This window comes from Thunnus albacares, chromosome 12 (assembly GCF_914725855.1).
Source record: "Thunnus albacares chromosome 12, fThuAlb1.1, whole genome shotgun sequence".
NCBI classification, from domain to species: domain Eukaryota; kingdom Metazoa; phylum Chordata; class Actinopteri; order Scombriformes; family Scombridae; genus Thunnus; species Thunnus albacares.
The window spans coordinates 3,306,328-3,330,324 of record NC_058117.1 but is presented as its reverse complement, the minus strand read 5'-3'; the positions used below and the strand labels follow the sequence as shown (position 1 = coordinate 3,330,324).

Below are 23,997 nucleotides of genomic sequence, written 5' to 3'. Positions count from 1 at the left end.
TAGTGTGGTGCTCTGAAAAATACTTAAAATGAGTTGTTTTCTCAGTTACACCCACACAGACTTTCATGCTTCATCTTCAGATGAACAGGCAATTTTCATCCTGAATCACTGTTCTGCTTCTCTCCATGTTTCTACCAAAGACAAAGATGACAGGGGAACAAACCGATTGCTTGCAGTAGTATACAGTATATTCCAATAAAATAAATTGTCTCCACATGGTCAGACTGAGTCAATTGTGTTGAATAACGAGTGATTATATGATGTTTTGCACCATATGCAAACAGTGAATGATCTACTCTGATAAATGGTCTGATCATGTAGATGAATTTATTCATTATGATAGTCCCTCCATGCTATGGCACAGAGGACAAACAGCTGTGACAAGACAAGCTGTTCAGATGAATTAAACCTTTCAGTCTCAATGTGTAGCTATGCTTGAGTCAAAGATGGTTGTCTCAGCCACTGTGTGGGGTATTACTGCTAAATGAAGTGGATGGCTGAAAGGACTCATCATTATCAGTTAGCATTTAGCCCGCCCATACCCTCAAGTACCAGACCTTCCCCTCCTACTCCTTTAGGGAGATACAGCTTAAAATGTCCACAAATCATTCACAAAAACTTTCATTTGTGTATGAACCACTTCTGCAAAATCCTCGTGCCTCCAGCTCCAGCTAACTCAGTGCAACTTAGCCATAGCCAAAGCTTCGGCCAAATAATGTTCTACCCAGGGTCCTTAAAGAGGATTACAAAAATTTGCAGCTGGTAGTGGCTGCTGTCTGCAGAGCTGTAAGAAAAAGCTTAATATTAGCTTAATATTAGTTAATATTTATATCAACAATAAAAAGGCAAGATTTGAGACTCAAACTGAAAAAGTGTCTTCCTGAGGCTAACATTATCCCGTGGGCACTGTATGCATCTGTTACTACATTCAACACTACTCAAAGGAACTGCTTGATAAATCCTAGGCTTATCCTGCAGTAGATAAACCCAAAAATCTACTTCCTCTGGCTGCTTTGTGTAAACTGTTAAGTATTTTTCCACCACATTGAAACAATTAGTAGCTAGCTAGGCCAGCTAGTAATAAACTGATATTGGGAATGAATAATCCTGGTAATTCTCACCAAAGTCTGCTGCCATTTCCCAGGAAATTAACCTCATTAACGCTACCATGCCACTGTTGTAGACATGGTCTGATCTTAACTTGTTGTCACTGCAGTAAACTGGTTCAGCTTATTACCTGCAGCAGTGTCCTCCAATTACTTTGCATACCAAAATAGCAGTTTACAGTTTGGCTGTGTAGGAAAATATTTTTAGATGACATTAACAAAGCAGGGAGCAAAATCTGTAAAGGTTAACTATGCAGATGGTTCAAACAAGTGGCTCACTCAGATAAGCAGGCCTCTAGCTCCAAATAAGAGCAGCAGGGCTGATTGCAAAGCACCATTCAAAAGGTGGAGCATCAAGTGTAGACAATCGCCTGAAGTTAATGATCCTGTTCCCTAAACCACAGACACAACACACCAAAATGGCAGCATGTGTTGGACTTTCCTTCCCTGGTAATACATGCATTCATAACTTCAGATCAGACCAAATTTAACCACTTGGATATTAAACTAACTTTATCTCACACGCACAGATTCTGGTCACATTAGGCCTCTGATACACATGCTTTCTTTTACAGAAGCAGAGGCGACTTTGTAGCAATCTAACACCTGCTATTCTGCCATGCATATTTGACACTGTGACATCATATCGATGTGGGCAGTTGTAGACAAGCTTGATGAGTTTCTCTCTTCAACAGTTTACACCATTGAGTCTGCTGTTGACCTTACTTTCTGATACTGCCCCCCGCTGGTCATGTGCTAAATTGCATCTTACGGATGCGTAGCTTTGACCTCTGAGACCATGCACAACCAATGCTCCGAGGAACACAAGACACGCGAGGTAGAAATGATGCGCACTTGCGGTTTCACCACTGCTAATGTTATTTCAAAAGCTCTCTTTTGTTGGTGGAAGTGGTTGCACAAATAACACTAACTCCAAGCTCTTTAGCTACACCTCACTGGTGATGTTCTTAACTACAGTTGAATATTGGCGCTTTAATTTAGAAATGCAAACAAACTCTTGCTTTGTTGGTGTCTGGTTATAAATTCCATCCAATCAGAATACAGAATTTTCAGTGACCATGGTATTTTGGACACAGCTGATGTGTTATGGATAAGCAAAGTTGGAAAACCTTTTTTTCTCTTATACCAAACCTGTGGATAAAAGATGAATTAAAAACAGTTACCTTGGCAGTGTGCTGCTGCTGAAGGTCATCATGTTGTCACGGTTGCCTAGGGGACTGGACGGACTTATCACCTCCACCTCAGCACTAGCTCTCTTCAGATTGCTTAGAGAGGGCTCTCGGTAGGAGGAGCTTCGTGTGAGGATTGGCTCTGCTTGGTTGGGGGACAAGGTGTGGGATGAGGTCCTCGTGATGATGGGCTCTGGTTGGCTGGGAGCCAGGGTGTGGTGGCCTATCAGAGAACAGCACGGAAAGGTCAAACTGCTGAAATCAAGGCAAAAAAATGGGGGATGATTCTGGTGAGTGAATGAAAAAACATCATATAGTTAAAATAAAAATGTTAAGACTGCTTGGTTTTGAAACAAAGGGTCCAAGTTACATTCTCTGCTTAAATTCTGAGAGTGTGGGTTTCATTTTCTATGCAGGTATGGTGTTTTCAGTTTCAAGTTAATTAATCTTAATCTTCTAATTTTACATATCATGATCAGTTTACTGGTCATGTGGAGTACTAGTCAGCCAGCCTTTTACAACAAATATGCCTTTCATTATAACTTACCTTGCTGATATCAAGTGCTGGATGTCCAAATATTTCCTACAGTTGAATGATCCCAAATTGGAGATCCTCATAATTATTCCTGGTGCTCCTAGCACCTGCATCATTAACAGTCTAACATCTGCTTTGGGTGCCACATCTAAAACCGGTAAACCCAATCTTGGTGTAATTTGGTTTTATTTAAATGAGGCATAACACCAAGACAAACCAGATCTGCAAAGCAAGGTAGTCTTCTACTTCCACAAATGTAAGCAGCTGATGCAAACCTTTAGGTTTACAGTTAGTTTACAATTAAGTGACACTTTACTGGATAGTGTCTGTGTGATATTTAGTGGATGTTCAGATATCATTTTTCAATTTGTGGCAGGCCCCACTGGGTCTTATAGTACTGTTTCTTTAATTAAAGGACAGGTTCACAGTTTTTCAAGTGTGTCTTAAACAACAGTCAGGTGTCCATATGAACAGTGAAAGAGGTTTTCCTCACTGTAATCATTCCTCCTGTTCATACTGACTATTAAAAGATCCCCCTCAAATGTGCTTTCAATGTAAGTGATGGGGGCCAAAATCCACAGTGTGTCCACACAGTCATTTTGTGCAAAAATGCATTTAAAAGTTGATGTGAAGCTTATATGAGGCTTCAGCAGTCTGAGTTAGTCATATGAAGTGGATATCTGCCACATTTACAGTCTTTTTAGCATCAAATTCCCTCTTTGTGTTTCCTCAGACAGTGTTTCCCTGTTGAGCTGAGGTGGAAGTACAGTAACAAAAAGAGGGACTTTGGCACTAAAAAGACTGTAATGTTGAAAGAAGCTGAAGCTTCATATTAGCTTCTTATAAACTTTTAAATACATTTTTACACAGAAGGAGGACTGTGGATTTTTCCCCATCAGTTACATTGTAAGTGCATCATGAAGGGATATTCAAATGGTCAGTATGAACAGGAGGAATGATTACAGCAAGAAAAACATGTTTCAATGTTCATTTGGGCTCCTGACTGTTGTTTTAAGACAGACTTGAAAAATTGTGAACCCATTTTTTAAGTCAGTTTCGGTGTAATGTCTTGGTCTCCGTGATTTGCTTTTTTCAGATTTGTATTAGGGCAAACATATATCTCCACTGAATTTTTTAATGGCATTTCACCTTGCTCAAAGTCATTGCATTGTTAGTACACAGTGTGCCTGTGCTCATTAGCACACTGATGAACTGATGATTTTAGGACTGAGCAATGTCGAAGCACAAGAACCACATTAAAGTACACATGTTCAGAGATTTTTTACTGGTCATATCATAACATGCTTATGTGTGCAGTATTTTGGCACGATGGAAATGTATTCTAGCAACTGACATATTGAGTGATGTGATCTGTAATTCTAGCAAACACGTGGCATCCATGGCTTTACCTGGGTGGCTGTTGCTGATTGCTGATTGGCTCACATTGGGGAGAGAGGAGAGTGGGGGCTCTCTCAGGGTGGGGGGTGGCGGCTGACTTCTGGACCGATCTTCACTGGGCTGGAAATTCCCCACTGCATACACACCCTGCATACAAACATACACAGTGAGCCATAGAGGAGCATGAGGCAAAGACATAAGTATAGAACTGAGTTTGGCAAATCCTCAAGCCAACATCAAAGCTTTTACTAAAGAATTATTCAAAACTGGATTTGTTTCACTGCAAGAGGAGGTTATGCAACATAATCATTACCAAAAGTACAGAGAAAATCATTAAGAACAAATAATTTACTGGTTGTCAGCAAAGTCAGAGGTAACAATGACCTAGTTTGAACTGACAGTTCTGTATCAGAATAACAGATGAGGTTTGGGCCATGTAGTCTATAACTTCAAGGTGGTACATTAAGTATTTTGTTTCTCAAAATCAAGACAGATTTGTCTGCAGTCATTCTGTGGGTCTGGCATTTGTGGGCTGAATTCTCTACTGAGACTAATTATACACTACATAGAAGACTCAAATTATCCCACAAGGCAAAACAAAAAACTGGTGAACAAGTGAAGGCCATTTACAAAACAACAGCTAACTTCTTGCAAAATGCCTCATTCAAGTAGTGTCACCAGATCTCAAACCAGTTGAACACCTTGGAGATTTTGGACTGACATGTTTGACAGCGCTCTCCACCACCATCATCAAAACACAAAATGAGGGAATATCTTTATGAAGAATGATGTTCCTCAGCCTTGGCATTGATTCTACAAGTCTCTGAACTCTTCTGGAGGGATGAATACCATTCTTCAAAAAGATATAAGACTGTTTCTGTTTTGTGTTGTCAAGTGGTCAGCAGATGTCCTGCCAAATGAGCCAGAGTAGCACTGATGCACTGCAGTACAGAAACAAGTGGAGGCTGCCAATCTGCCTCAATTTATGTATTATTCTTTTAATTGCTCCTCTAATGATAATGCAATGCCAAACAAAGCACCTTAAAATAGCCAAATGAAGCCTGTACTGTGCAGAATTATTGCCTGTAGAACAACTCTACATAGTGCAGAAACACATAAGAGAAGAATAAAAATCCTACCTTTCCTATATCAGTTTACACTCATTTGCATAACAATTGCAATCATCCCGTCAGTATAATGTTCTTAGTTTAAATAACTGGTGATTCTACATCATTCGATGTATAGTTGATATTCTGGACTAAAACCTCACCAATCTGTAGCAAACGTTTATTCTTGCAGGAGAAGGCTGAACAACAAATGAGTAGGCCGGTTTAGAGGGCTGTGTTGGTGTGTGTGCATGTTGGCTCACAAGTGTAATTGCTTTAGTTCAGCTCATGTCTGTGTGTGGGCGTGTCTATCCGAGTGTGTGTGGGCTGGAGGGTGATGGTGTGTGGGAGGTATTAAATATACTGCATGCGTATCCACCAGTTTCCACACATGAGTTGAACAACCATGTCTCCTTTCAGTCCATGAAACTACACTGAACCACATGTACTACAGTAACAATAGAGCATATTACATTTATATAATATGTCCTCTGTGGGAATTAGATATCTCCAGTTTAACTATTAATTTTAAAATGCAACCTAGCACAAACATATTGAAATGTTTTATTTTGCAACCTCAAACATAGTTCCAGTTTAACAGGTCTAAATCTGTGTGTAAGCTCAATTGAAAATTACAGATATACTAGCCCACCACATTGCCTGTTAGCTAACCACTACAAACGTCTGGAGAAGTCTGATGATATTCTATCTAAAGCTCCACTGTTGTCCAAAAACTATTAAGAACACATCAATGAAGCACACTATTGTACTGGAAGGACACACACCGTCCTGCTACCAGAAATACTCAGTAGAGCATCAGATGTGGATAAATCCACCGCTGAAAATAGTCCTTAACAAATGCACGATTTCCTCCTGTTTAAATAACGTTTGATAAAAACTACAGTGAACAGCTGTTTTAGGATATTACTGAGCCTCTTGAAAAAATTAAACTAAATATTTGTGAGCCGTTCTTAAAAGATTGGCTTGGGGCTGAGGGCAACAGACAGGGTAGGGAAAGTAAAATGAGAGACAGATTATTTGACAAAAACTTAATGCTAGCAGTTGAGGTGCAATGTTCATTTCCTTGTTTTATTTAATTTATTTGTAAGGGACCATGTTCAATATAAATGTTGCAATTTGATGTAACAGAGGCCATTTTCATCTGCAGCCCAAAGGCAGATCTCAAGCTACTGTAGTAACAGAACTGCACCTCTTTACTGTATGTCCTCTGATTGGGTGATCCGTTGAGTTGTGGCTTTCACAGAGAATGTTGACTGCCCAAATGCAATGAAAAGGTATAGTACAGTTTTATGGGAGATGAACACAAGTAAACAATGTCATGTAACGTAGGAGGGTTCAAGTCATTTGTCGAGAATGTTTTAAGTTTTTTGTACAAGGATGACTGGTTCTCCAGCCTGTCTCCAATATGTAACACAATAAGACATGTGGGGAAAGATCAAAGCATGCATTAACATCTTGGCTGCATGTGTACAGAGACCATTTTTAATTTTCCTGAGGTTTTCCTCCTCTGTTTAATCCATGACAGGGCCTCTCCCTTGATTGGTTGAGAGTAGGATGGCTTTGCATTGAGGTCAGCAGGTGCTCTATGGAAACGATGCTGCCATGTTCAAAGATTAGTCAATTAGTAGATTTCTCCTCTGCTGGTAAAGTATGTATTTTCTGACAGCTCAAGCTACACAAAGAAGTTTGGGGAAGTTTGAAAGCTTTTTAACAGTCTTTGCTCAAAATTCTGCTCAACAACAACCTGCAAAAACCATCCAAACACTTGTCACTGGTTGACTGCATTACCAGATAAACAGCAATGGCTGCTCCCAGTAACCATCCACAGTAGACGTCGACAGGGTGGTTTCTGAACTGGATGATCCTGGTTAACCCGGCCAGGATGGCCAGCATTACGAAAGAAAACACCAAGAGAGGCTTCAGCAGCTTAGCCGAGTCTGTCAGCACCGTGTTGAAATACATCTGAAATACACAGATTAAATTAACTTTTAATGCAATACAAAAAAACAGATAATCCCACACCTGCGACATATCCCACATATTAATAATATCATGTTATATTAATTCACAGTTCATTTGAGCACTTCATCATTTTTAAATCATTTAGGAAAACAAATCTGGACAGTTGAACACTAGTTCAATTCGTAATGTGTGTGTGTGTGTGTTAACTTACTGAGATGTAGACAGCAGCAAAGGCAGCCAGAGTTGCATGTTGGGAGGGGAAAGACTTTCTATAAAGAAAGAAACAGAGAAAGACAGAATGTTCTTTATGCTAATTATAATGTTCAGACATCTAAGGACAATGCTGAATATTCATCTGCAACAGCGAAGTGACTTTCAAAGAAACTTGGAGGTGTGTGTGTGTGTGTGGCAGCTTGAGCAGGTGTGTTTAATAAATGCAGTGCATGAGTGCATGAAGGATAACAGAGAGGGCAATAAGGTTTGGACCTCTCATGTGTGTTGTGCCAGATAATACAAAGAAATATATTCTAGTAATAAACTAACAGGCATATTTTATGCATCGTGCTGATACTACAGTGTACTTTATTATACATTTTGATATGGGCTTTTGAAAACTGATAGTGATACTAATATGTTTGTATTGACGCTACTGGTCATGTAGAATTTCAGCTAATACTGAGCTAACAATGAGTTCAGATATTTGTGCACCTGCACAATCAAATGCAATAAAATACACCTGCGTAATCTTTGTGAAACCTATAACATTGATACTGTGTTGGAGAGAGGCGTTGATTCATCTCTATGATTGTTTTTGTAGTTAGTGTTCATATTGCAATGGATATCACTATATTGAAATATGGTTTTTTTTTAACATTCTCTCTCTCTGTCATGCATGTTGAATGGGGTTAGACAACAAGGTTTCAGCAAAACCTGAACATTTTAAGTACCACAAATGTAGGATTTATTGCAGGGCTGGAGTGTACATATGTGAGCGTTGTCATACAAATATCGAAGCCTCTAAATAACATTTAGACCATACTGCATGGGACACAGCATCCATCACACACATTTTTGCATTTAAACTTGCACTAACTGATTTTTTTGAGGAAAGCGGAAACAAACTGTAAATTTTTTTAGCAAACAGTTGCCAAATTACACACCCAGTAGACATGGAGCAACTATCATTAGTGAATGGATTATCATTCATTTGGAGTCGTGTTTCTGTTCACCTGATGAAAGTCTAATATTCACTTTTTTTAGTTCTGTTTTGGTCTTCTTCAGCTCCTGAGGGAAATATCTGGATCTTTAGCTGCTAAATGCTCCACTATGTTCACTAGCTAGTCTTTAACTGTGTGTGTCTGCTGTTTGGTGCTGAGCAGGTAGTGTACATTGGGGTTTCAGAGGTTTTTCTCTGAAAAACAGCTGCCTGCTGTGTCTGGAAATGACTGATGACAGCGGTGAGAGTGAATCAAAACCAAAAAGTTGTGGGCCAGAAAACCAAAATAATGAGCTTAAAGATACTAAAAAGGCTTCTTAGAGTTAAGGGGAATGACAGAGTTGGGTGATAATTCTCTGTGGGTTTGTCAATACAAGCAAAACCTTTCACATTACACATTGTCATTTGATCCATTGTTCATATAAAAATAGTGATTATAGCAGCTTAATAATAAAAACAGGGTCATTTATGGGGTCATGGAAGAGCCATGTTTGTACCTGCGTTTTCATACACTGAAGACCAGTGTGTGTACTGAAAAATGGACACCTTTCTCAAAAACTACATTAAGACTTCCACGCAACTGTTGTAGATATGGTCCAGCCTTAAACTGCTGTTATTACAGCAATGAATCAAATTTACATCTGCAGCATTTTTTCCAATTACTTTTCACTCTAATATGGCAGCTTACAGTTCTGCTGTGTGGGAAAATACCTTTTAGATTAACTGAATAAAGCAGAATGCAAAATCTATGCAGATGGTTCAACAAGTGGTTTAATCAGAACAGTAGGACTAAATGCAGAGCAGCGGATTGGAGCAGAGGAACACTAACATTACAACTAAATGTCTCAAAAAATGCTTCTGTTCTTGAAACGACTGAAATACGCTTGAATACGATGGACATTCCTTCTCTGCCACTGTACCCATTAATTACCTCGTCGGTTAAACACTTCCACATAAGTCCGTCAGATATAAAACTGGTAAATCAGGCGTTTTGCACCTCAAAGATAAAATACATTTAGGAGGAACTGTTCATAAAGTTGGAATACACATTTTATGATAATTATCTGCAGTTCTGTTTTTTTAATTATTGCATGAAATCCTGAGAATTCTGGAGAAAAGAGTAACATATTCCCAGGAAGTAATAGTTTTAAAAATCACAAAAAAACCTTCAACCCTAGTAACCATCCCGTCTGTGTTGAACAATGTAATTAGATGATGATATCTGTGTAGTTAAGGTACAACTACAGTAATTTGTAGTAACAAAATGTTTTGTTTGTTTGTAGTTTTTAATGGGTTGTATTCAGTTAGTCATATCAAATTACATATACACAATAATGTCACTAGTACAAACTGCAAATACAGAGAGAAAAGCCACAGTCTGTTTAATCTCTTTACAAATTTGCATAAAGAAAGCTTTCCATAATAATCCTGTTTACATTATATATTTTGATTATGCAGACAGAAAAAAATATATTTTGATTATGCATGAGAAATCATGTTAATAAAAAAATATCCTGAGATTTTGGATGGAGCTCAGGAGGACGCATCCTGAGGACGCCTGCTATACTCCAGATAATTTCACTGTGCAAACTAAGAATGTGTGTGGAAGAGCTCACAGTCTGTGTAGAGAAGCACAGAACATCCTGTACCATTTTAGCTAAAGCCTGCTGCTGTGTCACCAGGTTTAATTCAGGCATCCACACTGTTTGGGATGTGCGCAATTGTGCAGTGCTATAGTAAAGCCATATGATTGTTAGTGAGGTCTATGCATGCATCTTCCATATAATATCATGAAAATTGCTCTGCAATGACAGATCATTTAGTGGGTGCAAATTCAAGTAACAATGGGTGAGAAAGTTGCTCTATGCTCCCTGATATCTACATACACAAACTCAGCTGTAGCACACCATCGGTCGATCAAGTGACCAACAAAAATGACACTACACCTGAGTTTGAGCCCCCTGTGGGTTAGAACCAGTATAAAAATAGAGTCCACTCTGTTCTGTCGTGCTAGATAGTTGTCAGTTTTACATAAATTAACTGTAAACTGTGAAGCTTTCTTGTTTTAGCACAGAGACTTTGTTACTGGCCAATCTAACATTCTGTAAAGTTAGGAAAGTAAGTAGAACTTTATTTATAAGGCACTTTTAAAAACCAAGGTTACAAAGTGCTTCACAGTTCACAAACCATTTGAATAAATACAGCAAACACAAGCAAAAACTTTCCTCCCATCAATAAAATGCCTTTAAGAATGAAGATGTTTTCAGATGAGATTTTAGATAAACAAAATATTGTGTCACAATGTTTCGTCTCAAGCATTGACTAAACTACTTGCACACTGGAGCATCCATCACTTGCTGGATTATCCAGATATTTAAAAAATGTATCTTGAGCCATGAGTAGCCCAAGATGTCATATGTTCAGCACATCTCAGCACATCTGTTCAGAAGGATACTTAATGTTTACAAGTACTGTGACAATGAGAGACTGCCAGGCACTGCTAAACTATTTCTTAAAAAGTAACAACTACAGTGCCACCTGAGCTCCTAAGCTTTAGGCTAAAATATCATAAGCATATGTCTGATCTATTATTGATAAGTGGAAGATCTGAGGGAAAGCATTGCATTAATTAACCTTAAACAGGCAGTAGGCATGTTCAGAGTTGCAAAGTTGCAATTCAGTACAGTAGACAGGCAACAACTTAGTAATCACTGCATTGCAAAAATGAGTGCTGAACTGAAGTTTGTGCAGAGCCTATACTGTATGGTACCTCTCTAAAGTTGTTTTCACATATGAACTCCAGACAATGTTTGGACCTGATTCTCCAGACATTGTCTGGAGTCATATGTGAAAATGGTTGCCCTTTCACACAAGTAGCACACAACAGGAGATTGTCTGTGTCAGACACGTTCTCACCTACTGGAAATGCACTGTTTAGTTTAGGCGTTCACACATACAGCTCCTCCGGATATCCCGGAAAATTTCAGGGTTGCAGTGCATGTGTGAAAGGGGCTTAAGTGAAGCAGAGGTGACCACTGTTCTGTATTCTTAGCGGCATCCGAGGAGGGTTGAATCAATGGCAACTGGACTTGGTAGTAGATACTTGAAGACGTTTCGCCTCTCATCCAAGGGGCTTCTTCGGTTCTAACTGACTGGCAGGCAGTCCCAGGTATTTAACCTCTGTGGGGTTATTACCAAGGTGATTGAGTTGTTGGAGTCACCTGAGGCCAAGTGTAAATGACAGTTGTTGGAGTTGTCACATGAGGCCAAATGTGAATGGTTGTTAAGTCTCCTGGGGAGGGATGAAAGGACAGCATTGTAGGTGGGGTTGCAGACCTCCTCCTCTGTTGACGGATGGTTTTACAGTACTTGACACTCTTTCAAGGACAATGCACATATTTTGGATAGGGAAGACAGATGGTTTGAAAGAGAAGTGAAGAAGGCTATCTATGTCAAAGTAGAGAAACCATCCCTCAACAGAGGAGGAGGTCTATGACACCACTTATCCCCCACCTACAATGCTGTCCTTTCATCCCTTCCCAGAATATTTAACAACCATTCACATTTGGCTTCATGTAACGAGTCCAACGACTGTCATTTACACCTGGCCTCAGGTAACGCCAACAACTGTTACGTCGTTACAACAGCCAGGAGCACTAATGAACCAAGTGGTATCAATGATCTTGATGAAGAAGCCCCTTGGATAAGAGGTGAAACGTCTTCAAGTATCCACAATCAAGTCAGTTGCCCTTGATTCAACTTTCCTTGGATAACCATGACCTGGATGACTGAGAATTTTAACAGACATTCTTATCGGCTACAGCATGCACGTGCAGAGGAAGGGTATAGAAGCCATGGGTAAATAAGCTGGTGATCACTGAAGCTGACGATGGAGAGAGCAGTGAAAAGCTGTAGTCTCCAGAGTTGAAGTGGCATTTACAGTAGAGTGAGAGCAACCCCCAGCTTGCAGTGTGGCTGGAAGCAGCAGAGGGATGTGTACATCATCTGCATAACTTCTGAACATAAGAGACGGCTTAATCAGTGACAACCACACACAACACTTACAATTAATGGTATACACTCACTGGCCACTTCATCAGGTACACCTGTGCAATCTAATGCAATCCAATACAACAGCCATAAATTCTACTTTTACAAAATTTATACATTTTCAGTTTTTGTTGACATTGTAAGAAAGGTGACAATTCTACTTTATGTTTACTATTGAGCTTGTAGAGCTAAGGTGGGCCGAAGAAGCCTGGTTGCTGAAACAAGCCACCTAGCCACGTAGGCACCTTTACGGCTTAATAAAATTTAAACAGGTGAGTTATAAAAAAATTCACCCCCTGTACAGTTGTCATGAAAGGGGAAATTAGCTATAGAGACCAAAACCGTTTTTGTACCAGGCAGTAAACTGCTGTAAAGTTGGGCATTTTAAAATGGGGGTCTATGGGGATTGACTGGCTTTTGGAGTCAGCCTCAAGTGGCCACATGAGGAGCTGCGGTTTTTGGCACTTCAGCATCGGCTTCATTTTTCAGCCTCGCTTGGCTGCCGCTAGTCGTCTCTCGTTTCTCCCAGCCCTGGCAGCTTTCTGTGCAGCCCCTCCAGGTCCTAGCTGCACACGATGACTGTTGATGGCTTTTTTTCCTGCTAAATGCGTGTCGGGTAGCCAACTTCCACTAGTATAAATACAGAACGGCAACAGATGGATAGTGGGGGTTGTTTTTTTGAAGCATGTTTTGTTTAGTAATAGTAACTCGTGTTTGATTCTGAGAGGGACAAATTAAACCTGACTAAACCCAAATATTCACCAGTGCTTATGGGTGTCTCTGGATTGCCTGCAGCTACCAACATCTCTGAAACTGCTCATTCTGCAGACAAAGATGTCCGAATTTGAGATCAGACATGCAAGTACAACATACAAAAGCACCCAGTGTAAAAAGCACTAAAATCACTTGCTCCAAGCCCCAAACAGCCACAAAAGCCACATTAGTCAGCAATGCAGTGACAGTTCATTCAAAACATACCTGAAAGTTTGCACTTTACCACATTTTCAAATTGAAGCTCAGAGAAAAGGACTTTTGCCATTTAATCAGCATTACTGGATGAACACTGGATATCTTGGATCGTTGGCAACACAGGTTAAGTGGTCGGCATATATTAAATTATTTAAGAAACTGTTCTGGCCACATTTTAAGCTAAGTGATGGGCTAACGTTCAACGAAAAAAGACATGTATTTGGAAAAATGTCTGAAGATTTGGAAATAAAACAATATTGATTTCTAATGCCAACTTTAGATATTTATATTCAATGCTTTCTTCCTGTGCCACAATAATGTAATGTTTTTGAGTTAAAATATCTTCATTTGGGGGCTTTTCCAAGCAAATATTGATATTAGGGTTGGGTGATGTCTACAGAATTGGCACATGACAATGTCCACAGTGATGGATGATGATATCAGGGGGTGGGGGGATTACATTAGTAAATTAATCTCACTGGCTTTTTACTTGCAAAACTTTTATTGCTACACAGTAATATAACAAGTGTAGTTGTCATCAGCTCAACAGCGAAACGCAGTAGAGACTATTTATGTTGTCTACCTAATTTATGTGCACTCATTTCATTTCAGCTCAGTGTGAGTGTCTACTGCATTTTGCTGTCATATATGTCATGTTGAGTTTCTCTCCTCTCCTCTGTTTCACTGCGGGCAGGGCTGAGCGCTCCGTGCTTGTGAGCTCTACTGAGCAGAGTAGAGGAGAGACAGTGAACCTGGTCGAGCCAGGTCAGCGATGGATGATGGCATCACCCATCAGCCTAACACTAATTGATATATGTGACTTTTTGCGATTAAATCCAAATATATATATTTCTGCCACCCCTTAAAGTCTCCATGCCACTCTCTTGCCACCCCTGGAATATTTCTGTCGATCCGCCTCTGATGCTGTGCTGTGAAAGCAGCTACATTTTAGTATCTGTTGCTGTATAATAACATTGGATTGCTATTATTTGTACCTGCTGAAAAACATTTCTGCTAAAATATCTGGGTTTCTGGAGCAGCTGGCTACAGAACATTACATGACACTCATTTGGCAGACACACTTTTTTCCTTACACACACACACAGACACACACACACACACACACATTGGGAGCCATTTGGTTTTTGATTTTACACATCAAAGTCTGTTTACAGGTGTTGGGGAGTACTACTGCATATGTGAAAACTTGAGTCAGTATCGGTTGGGGCTGTGAGTCCAACAGTTTTATAGGGGTGCAATGTTAAATTGGTGGAATACTCTTTTAAAAATGTGGCTAGGAGCAGCCAAGGATCAAACCAACTACCTTACAATTAATGGAAGATGTAAAATGAACAGTTACCATAAACTATATCAGGGCAATTGTTGCACTGTACTAGAGTACATACTCAGCCTGCAGTGCTGGTAAAACAATTATTTGTACCTTTCCCAACAGGTGGAAAAGATTCCTAAATGTTGGCATCCCTGCCAGCCTTTTGCCAACATTGTGCCAAATTTGGCAAAGTTGCCTGACAGGTTGTCTACACCAGATATATTTCAGCTATATTTGTCAGTCATCTGTCTCACATGTGTCTCACCTTTTATCAATGCAGCTGTTTACACCTGCTGCATAGCTGTGACCTGAGGAGTCTATTTTCTATGAACTTAGCAGGTATTCAGATCCAAAACAGCCCTGCTGTAAAAAAAAACAAAACATATATGCAAGCAGCTGCATCAGGGGGGGCATGTTGTTTGAGTAACCCCTTGACTAGACCGCAAGTGTATCAGACATGTTTTTTACTTGCACGTCTAACACAACAGATACGCTCTCATTGTAATCTATGCAGCTGTCTGCTCCATGCATGCTCATGTCTCAGCTGTGTCTCACAGGCATAACCCTGACCTGAAGTGTTTATTTATGCCTCAAGTCTATTTTCCTCCATTTTACGCATGTAACTACAGTCATTGTGTATTGGGCTCTGATCAAAATGTGAGTGACCTATGCTCAACACTGTACCTAAATGCCTCCTATGTAGACACACAGATGGAGCACTCACTGCTGCTGCTGCTCTGCTAACATGTTGCTCACGCTATGCTTGCAGTCTAGACACGAAGTAACAGTGAGATGATGAAATACAATCCAAAAGGTTCAGTTTGAGCAACAAATCAAACAGCTTGAAGGTTTCTCAGATGCCAAAACACTGCAGGATGCTTTATAACACACTGAGGCCAGATTTTACAACAACTCTGGAAAGTTGTGGCTAAATGCTTAGACACTGATGGACTAAAGTTACTGCTACACCGTTAATGTGGTGCTTTTACCTAGCCATTGTAAACCAGGTGTTAAATCCACCTGTGTTAAATAATCAATTCTATTGCTATATTGCAGCTAGCAATGGTGATATGGCATCTAACACCATCTGCCTGCTGATACTGGGATTTTCCTCCCAGTTGACCAAACAAATCTTTGATGGTGCAATTCTACATATAGCATCTATTTTACCAACTAGTCCAGCAATGACCATGACATCAGCTTTTTGCATTAGAAAATTTCTGCTTCTTTGATAAAAAGTTGTGGCTTGTGTACATAAAAACTTTCAAGTAGAAGTTAACTTCTACAACAGTTCACTTTTAATTCCTGGGTAACTTCTGAATGAATTCAACTGCTATGGTGCCATATTTTGTTTTGTGTCTCCAACTGGTTTCTTCTCCATAGCAACGGTATCTGAAGCTCATGGGCTTTGTAGTATTTTTGGACATCCACCATTCCAAAATCACACACAAAACATGATTTCTCAGAAACGAAGTAGAAATAATTAAAACTGGTGGTCATAATATAAACCTACACCTTACATTATCCGTGACAGTCTTGTGTTTCTATGTTAAGTAATATTCAGGACATTGTTTAAAGAAAAATTTGACGTGGGAACACAGAACGGGGGAAACACATTTCTGGAACCAGCCTCCCACCTCTCACACAACTCTACTGGATTGTTTTTGTTGAGTGAGCTGGTGGGATCCTATTAATTGTCCACCATGAAAATATGCTTTTTTATCATTGTTTTTTATCATTGTAATTTTTTTTTCAAAACATTGACATGACGAAGCTTATTACCTTATTACCTTATTTTTGGGATTTTTCTCCCAACTTAGCGGGAGCTACATTAGGAGTAAGGAGTTAGTTTTTGTGAATGTGGAAGAATACCACGGGTGTGTAGGTGCTTTAAGTTAGTATTAACACGTATTTATTTTGCTATCTTGTCAGGGTAGAACAGCCAAGTTGTAACCTTTGCTGTTACCTTTGTAACACTGGTTGTGCATGATCTACAGTGTTTAACTATTTAGCTCATGTTTTACAGTGATGGCCTTGAGAGCAGATTGGTAACCATAACAACAACAGAAAGCTAGTCTAGGATTGAGAGCTACAAGAAGATTACAGCCTGTGTGTGTGTGTGTGTGTGTGTGTGTGTGTGTGTGTGTGTTTGTGTGTGTGTGTGCTAAAACCAGACATTGAAAAAGATTCCCATAAACACACACTCACAAACTCCCACACACATCCTCAGACACACTCACTAGCTCACTCACACACTCTCCCACGCTCAGTCAAACAAAGCCTTTACCTCCCAGCATTGATGAGACCGATGTCTTGTCCAGAGCAGATATCCTCCAGAATAAAAGCCTCATCACAGGTCGACATGTTAATGTGGGTTAAGTTAGGTTTGCACACATCCAGCCAGTAGGGAGTGTGCTGACCAGTGGACAGCTGGAGAATGTCAGTTATCAGTGCCGTCACACACAGGCCGAAGATATGGACACCTGTGAAAAACAATACATGTAACAATAGCAAATATATGTCTCATTTTGGATATCTATTTTATTTAATCTTATTCACTATCACATTTACCTCATGCTAGCCTCATCAGTAAACATCTTATACAGAATCCTGACTATTTATTTGTCAGGTTACTAGCCTGTTTTATTTGTATATTTCTGTTTCCCTGGTTCATTGCAGTTACTGAAAGCATGCATATAATAATCTACTGTGGGTATAATATATGTGTCCTCCTACCTATGAAGCGTACAGCCCTGCGAATGTAGGAGTTGAAATTACAGCCTGCAGCGTTGATGTTGGCTTCAGTCTGGGTGGCTGTTGACCTCCTAGATAGATAACAGTATAGAATGGCTTCTCCTATCAGAATCTAGACACAGAGAAAGACAAAGAAAAGAATGATTCAGGTTTATGTCTCAATGATCAGCTGAATTAATTCAATATGACAAATTATTCAAATGTATTGTTATTAATATCACACTGTCAAGACTGACAACAGAATTAGTGTCCGGTTTTGATTATTAATTATTAAAATAAAAAATAGAATGATAAGCCGTTGTCATAGAGAGGGGGAAGAGGTGATGTTGTTTAAATACGGGGATAATGGTGCACATTTTCAGACAGTCTCTCCTGGAAGGCAGTCATAGTGTTGTGTCAATAGTTGTGTCGAGAATGAGGAGAGCTAGTGAGAGAAGTTCAAACCCTAGCTCCTTTCTCACTTCTGCACAATCACGGTATGAAGTTGGTGTGAATGTCAGATTGTTGGTTTTGGAAGTGGCAAGAATTGTTGGAAACAGCCCCCCTAATCCGACCTCAGAAAGGTGTGGGGGGGAGGGAGTTTCTGAAGCTATTCAACTGTCCGACAAGCAGTTCTGAGGGAGTATACACCAGCCTTAAACATCAAAGCTAAAGCCGTCAGCATACTTGAAACAAAGCACGTGTTGCAATGTCGAACAGTGTCTGAAACCCTCACACCTGTACGTTGTCAGAATTGGGGAGACAATTTAAAACAATTTCCGAAGCCAACAACCTGAGAATCATGAATACTTAACACAGTGATTGGTCTTTTTACATTCAACCAAGTGCAACACCTGAGGAGAGACTGTCCGAAAGTGTGCACCACACCTCTCGTCTCGCCTCTCTCTATGATGATGGGCTTTTCAACCCGCTTTTGAGTTTCGCCATTCAGAACAGTTGTAAATACTTTTGCCAAATCATGACAGATGACACTTTGTACAAATCAAGCACATCACAGCGTTCAAAGCATTGAGCTTAGATGCACTTCAGCAAGTAGGTTACAGTCGTATTTCTTAAAGCTGGAGTGCAGGACTTTTGTCTCCCCCTTCTGCAGTGAGAGTAATTACAAAAACACTGTCGACACATGCTTACGTCATAGACTACCCTGTAGCCTACTCCATCACTACTGTTGCAGCTGTAAAACAATGGATACATTGCCACGAGCATCACACAGCCCCTGCGAAATGACTCATTTCACTATCAGAATTTAATCCATTCGGTCCGATAACATTTTGGAAAGTCTAGAAGAGCCGTACAATTCAATTATTTTATCCCCATTGAAGTTAGCAGGGGGCTAACTGGAAGGTAGCTGTCTTGGCCAGTGGGAGTCTCTGGGTGCGCATTCAAACAGCCAGCGTGGGAATGTCCCTCCTAATATGAGATTTTAAAATTGTATACTGTGAAATACAGAGAGATTTATCTGGCCGTGAGAGGCTTAATCAGCATTGTGTGAACTCGTTTGGCAAGGGCTTGAATATAACAGAGGTTCATTTATACATAAAAGTTCCGCACTGCAGGTTTAAGTAACCTGGGTTCTTAAACACCATGTAAAGGGAACAGAGAACCAGATTTCTATGGATAGATTTCTCCTGGTGAAACCCAGCTTCTTGGCCATGCCTATGCATAACCTGGTTTCTAATTGGCTTTTTCAGTTGTGGGTGTTTGTGGAGAAGCCCTGATGGTAATGGAAGTCATCACCAGTGGACACAGAATGACAATCAACATGGTGAGCAGCAACAGCAGCAGCCATCGACATCAAACAGCCAACATTACTCAAGGGACAGACAGTTTTAATATTGAATCAAGTTTGACAAACTGATGTGCTCAGACAAGCGAAGGTACAGGAATAATAACATTTTTATGAAGTTGTCTCCATGCAAGAGGATTTCAGGTCAGTGTAGGTATTTGGCATTGCAAGAAATATCAAATCACAAACATCTGTGAAGGTCAAGGATAATGAAGTCAAAGACTTATTTCCATTGTGGTTCTGAATCTTAAAGATAGCAAAGATGTAGAGTGCAGGGGACTTGGTGACATCATCAGGGTAAGCTTATACTTCCAAATTTCCCATAAACCATAATTGGACCTTTTTTATATTATGGTGGTCACTTCCAAGTCCAATTCCTGGTAGCATAGAACCTAAAAGAACTGATACCTGGTTAAACCTAAGAAAGAACAAGTCAGAAACGCAAGCTCTGGTCAGGTGGGCATGACTTCCCTAATCACTACAAAGGCAATCTTTGAAATACTGCATGGAGTGAAGCTGTATAGCTCTTTACTTCAAAGGTAACCACCTGAGCTGTTAAAATGGCTGTTTGCCAAAATGTGTTCTGTGGTTCAAACCCAATGCAACCCTGACTAACTCACCCTGAGAGACTTGTGGTTGTCTTTAAGTGGTTTTCATGAATAGAGTGAGTAGTGAAAACAAGAGAACTGGCCAGCAGACTTAGACTTTCTTTATCAATTGAGTAAGCTTTTAAGGTAGACAGGAACCTGGTATTTGAAGCATTGGTTGACAAAGAGGGATTTTTCTGTCACATACCATAGCACCTTTAGACTGAATTGAAAATAGACACAAAGTCATTACTGAGAGCTTCAACAGGCAATTTCACTCAAAAAATGGCAGTTAGTTTAAAATAATTCTAGTCAACATGGTGACTCTGGCTGGTTTATTCACATTAAATGTTAGTGTAGCATGGAAACAGCTTAGTGCTTTCACTTGTTTTTCTCTCCCACTGCATTATGGGCACATTTTAAAAACAGCAATGTGTAGGAGAACACTTCTGGCTGTGGGAGGATGGCTTTCCCATGGAAAAATCATTTACTACATATATTTGTCTACATTTTGATGTAAAAAAAAATAGCGAATAGCACTTAGTAGTCCTACCAGTAATCATATTTTTCCCTGTATTAAAATTAAGCTACATCAGAGGAGGAACACTGTTACCTGGTTTATTCATGGTAAAGGGTAGTCACAATAAGACCTAAGCATCATTATCAACAACATCTGTGTCACTCTCTACATATATAATCACAGCCAAGTCAATGAGCATGTTAGTCACATGTAGACAATTACTGTGAGGTTCAGTGTTAAGACTAAAGAGATAGAGGTTTACTCACAGTGGTGGTGGGAGCAGCGAAGGCCAGGCTGAAGAGCAGAGGCAGTGGACAGACTTCCTGTCTGGGCAGGATGTAGGGCAGAGACAGACTGCGGTCATTACAACTGTACCCAGAATGCACCGGCTGGAAAATATCCGTCAGCTCCAAGAAGTAAAGACTGACAACAGAGGAAGCCAGGATAGGGAGCTGCAGTAAAGAAACAACAATAAAAATAATTTATATAATTAATAATAAACAACTCTCTGAATAGGGATGGATATTGAGAACCAGTACTAAATTGGTACCGGTTGCTGATTGGTCAGTACTGCAATATTGACAAGCTCCTGGACAAACGGTGCTGCTATCAGTATTTACGTAATGTTAATTCATTCTAACATAGCCAGCATTTTCAAATTTCTAACTGTCCCCTAATGACGATGAAACTGCCTGCGTCAGGTGATTATGTTTGACGTTGCGTAGCTGCATGTTTGCCTTGCATTCTGTCCTCTCCAGTCATGGCTGACAGGGTAAAACATTCAAAAGTCTGGGCTTACTTTAAAAAGTTTAATGAAAATGCAGCTAAATGCAACACGTGTAAATGGATAGCTGCTTGTAAAGGGGGGTAACACCAGCAACCTCATGAAACACTTGCAAGTACAGCATTCTATAAATCTGAAGCAGTGCAGCCTGATGTTACGTCCTCACTGCAGCCTCCTGGGTGGATACGTTGTGACTGGTGACACGTTGGTTTGGTAACATAACTATGGCATAACCCCAGATTCACAGAGTATAGGTGTAGCCTAAGCCGCTATTTCAGTGTGTTTACAGTTCATGAAAGTTTATTGCAACATTTTGGTTGCCTAAAGCGTTTGGTTGTACTAAGAGACCCTCTAAGCAGTTGGGTGTTCAGTTTTTCCAGTATGTACATTTTGTTTTAATGGTTTTTCGCTAGTGAAAATTAGCATTAGCATCATCATAGTTAACAGTAGACTGTAAATGCACTGTGCTAACCAAGCTAGCAGCTAACGTTAGGGTCAGCGCCACCCTCTCGTCCAAATATGGTCACTTCTCATCACCGCTGGCTCCAAAAATCCAAGATGGCGACGGTCAAAATGGCAAACTCGAGGCTTCAAAACAGGAGTCCACAAACCAATGGGTGACGTCATGGTGACTACGTCCGATATTTTTTTTACAGTCTATGGTCATTTCAAACAAAACTCTGGGACCTGTAGCAGTAAAATGCACTTACTATTACGACCAGTAGCCACAGCTGTCACCAAATCAACCAGGACTAAAATTTTAAGGATTATAACATTTTGTAGTTTTTGTTAAAATTGTTAAGAGGATCACCTTGGTTGTTTCATGAGGAGTTTTGATAGGATTCAGATCTGATCGTCATCCTACAGTGGTTTGTCCTTACACAAGTTAAATTACTACTTCATCTCAACAACCTTGTGTGACAACCTTGAGGCAATAATGCAAAGTTTTTAATTTTCTACTTTAAATGCAGAGTAGTAATGTCACCTCCACACTTAAAAAGCATTCTATCTGAACTTTCATACAGTACAGCCGAACAGATTAGTCAATTAATTGGTCAACAGAAAATGAATCAGCAACATTTTGATAACAGATTCATTGTTTTGAATCAATTGTCAAGCAAAAATAAATGCCACACATTTTCTGGTTCCAGCAGTACAAATGTGAGGAATCGCTGCTTTTCTCAATTTTGTATCATTTTAAATGGAATATTTTGAGTTTTGAACTGTTGGTAAGACAAAACAAGCAATAAGAGGATGTCACATCAGACTCCACTTATAGAATGAACTATTGAAAATTTAAAAAAATGGTTAACTGGTAACATTGAAAGAAGAATAAATGCTTGATTGTTACCAAACTCTTCTCTAGACCCCTGCACAAATGCATTACGACAATCCTGAGTAGTATGTCATGTTGACTTTATTTCTATGTAGCCTATGAGCAATTACAAATTGAAAAATGATGGATATCGTCTAAATGTGGCTGTTTCTGGAGTTGGAGGCGGCAGCCTGCCTTGCTTCCCTGCTGTTCAAATTATCAACTACATGATCTGCCTTTTTGCTTGAGGCGCCCACATTTCCGACTGCAAGAGTTACGTAAAGACCTGTCAGTGACTGTGAAATGCTCTGTTTCCACAGCCTGCAAGCCAAATCACCCACCATGGTTGTTGCAAGTTTTTCATGATCACTAGAATTACACATTTACCAGTTCTTCCCTTTTGACAGCATCACAACATCAAATATCTAAATGTTAGTCTGCAGTATGCAAACATGTGAATTTGGCTAAGTAATTTTATGACAAGACCATGCTAGAAGTTCTGTAAGGCTGTACATGGGCACAAGAGTGATTGAAGCTAAATTCTAACATCAGCATGTTAACATGCTTGCAATGACAATGTTAACATCCGGGTGTTGAGCAGGTATAATGTGTTCAAAATCTTAGTTTATGCTAACACTTGCTAGTTCGCACTAAGCACAAAGTACAGCTGAGGCCGATGGGAATGTTGATAGTTTTGCAAGTATATCATAAACCAAATTAAAATTTTGACCTGATGATAGTGCTAGAAGAGAAGTCATATGATAACCAAAGCAATAACAATTGATACTGTAGGATACATGAATTTCTATAGTAAATTTCCATTGGATAGTTGTAAAGATATTTCACTAAAATAAAACAAATGAGAGAAGGTTGTGGGTCATTAAGAGTTGTCATCTGGGAACCATGTCTGTACATAATGTTTCAGTCTATCCAATTGCTGCCAAGATATTTACTGTAAAAAAATATGTAAACCTTATGTTGGCTACAACAGGAAAAGTCAGGGAATTACCAAAATCACTAGGATTCATCATCTTGGGACTATAAAGGTCTACAAAATTGTATGCCACTCTATCTAGTAAATGTTGAGATATTTCACTGGGTAAGAGAAAGGTTTGTCCTGCCAGAGGAGAAAAATAAGATCACCCAAGTCATTAGCATTCAACCTCAGAGCAACATGGATATCTGTACCAAATTATGTGGCAATTAATCCTATAGTTGATATTTCAGATATTTCACTGAAACCCAAAAATGTCAATCTCATCGTGGCACTAGAGGAAAAATCAGAGGATTACCAAATAAACTAGGTTTCACCCTCTGGGGACCATGAATGTCTGTACAAAACTTGATGGCAGCCCATCCAGTAGTCCG

At 39.7% G+C, this 23,997-nt stretch overlaps 1 protein-coding gene across 2 annotated transcripts in view; it reads right to left on the bottom strand.

The window, feature by feature from the left end:
* LOC122994661 (2-lysophosphatidate phosphatase PLPPR4-like) overlaps window positions 1–23,997 on the bottom strand; it is a 40,938-nt gene that overhangs the window by 7,313 nt on the left and 9,628 nt on the right. For both annotated transcript variants that reach the window (XR_006406644.1, XM_044369474.1), the window contains exons 2-8: window positions 20,797–20,982; window positions 17,620–17,749; window positions 17,171–17,366; window positions 7,530–7,587; window positions 7,145–7,318; window positions 4,241–4,376; window positions 2,291–2,519 (exon numbers count right to left, since the gene is read on the bottom strand). Coding sequence is in view for 1 of the 2 variants with exons in the window: in XM_044369474.1 (XP_044225409.1) it covers window positions 2,291–2,519; window positions 4,241–4,376; window positions 7,145–7,318; window positions 7,530–7,587; window positions 17,171–17,366; window positions 17,620–17,749; window positions 20,797–20,982 (1,109 nt within the window). In the remaining variant the exon portion in view is untranslated. The remainder of the gene's footprint in view (window positions 1–2,290; window positions 2,520–4,240; window positions 4,377–7,144; window positions 7,319–7,529; window positions 7,588–17,170; window positions 17,367–17,619; window positions 17,750–20,796; window positions 20,983–23,997) is intronic.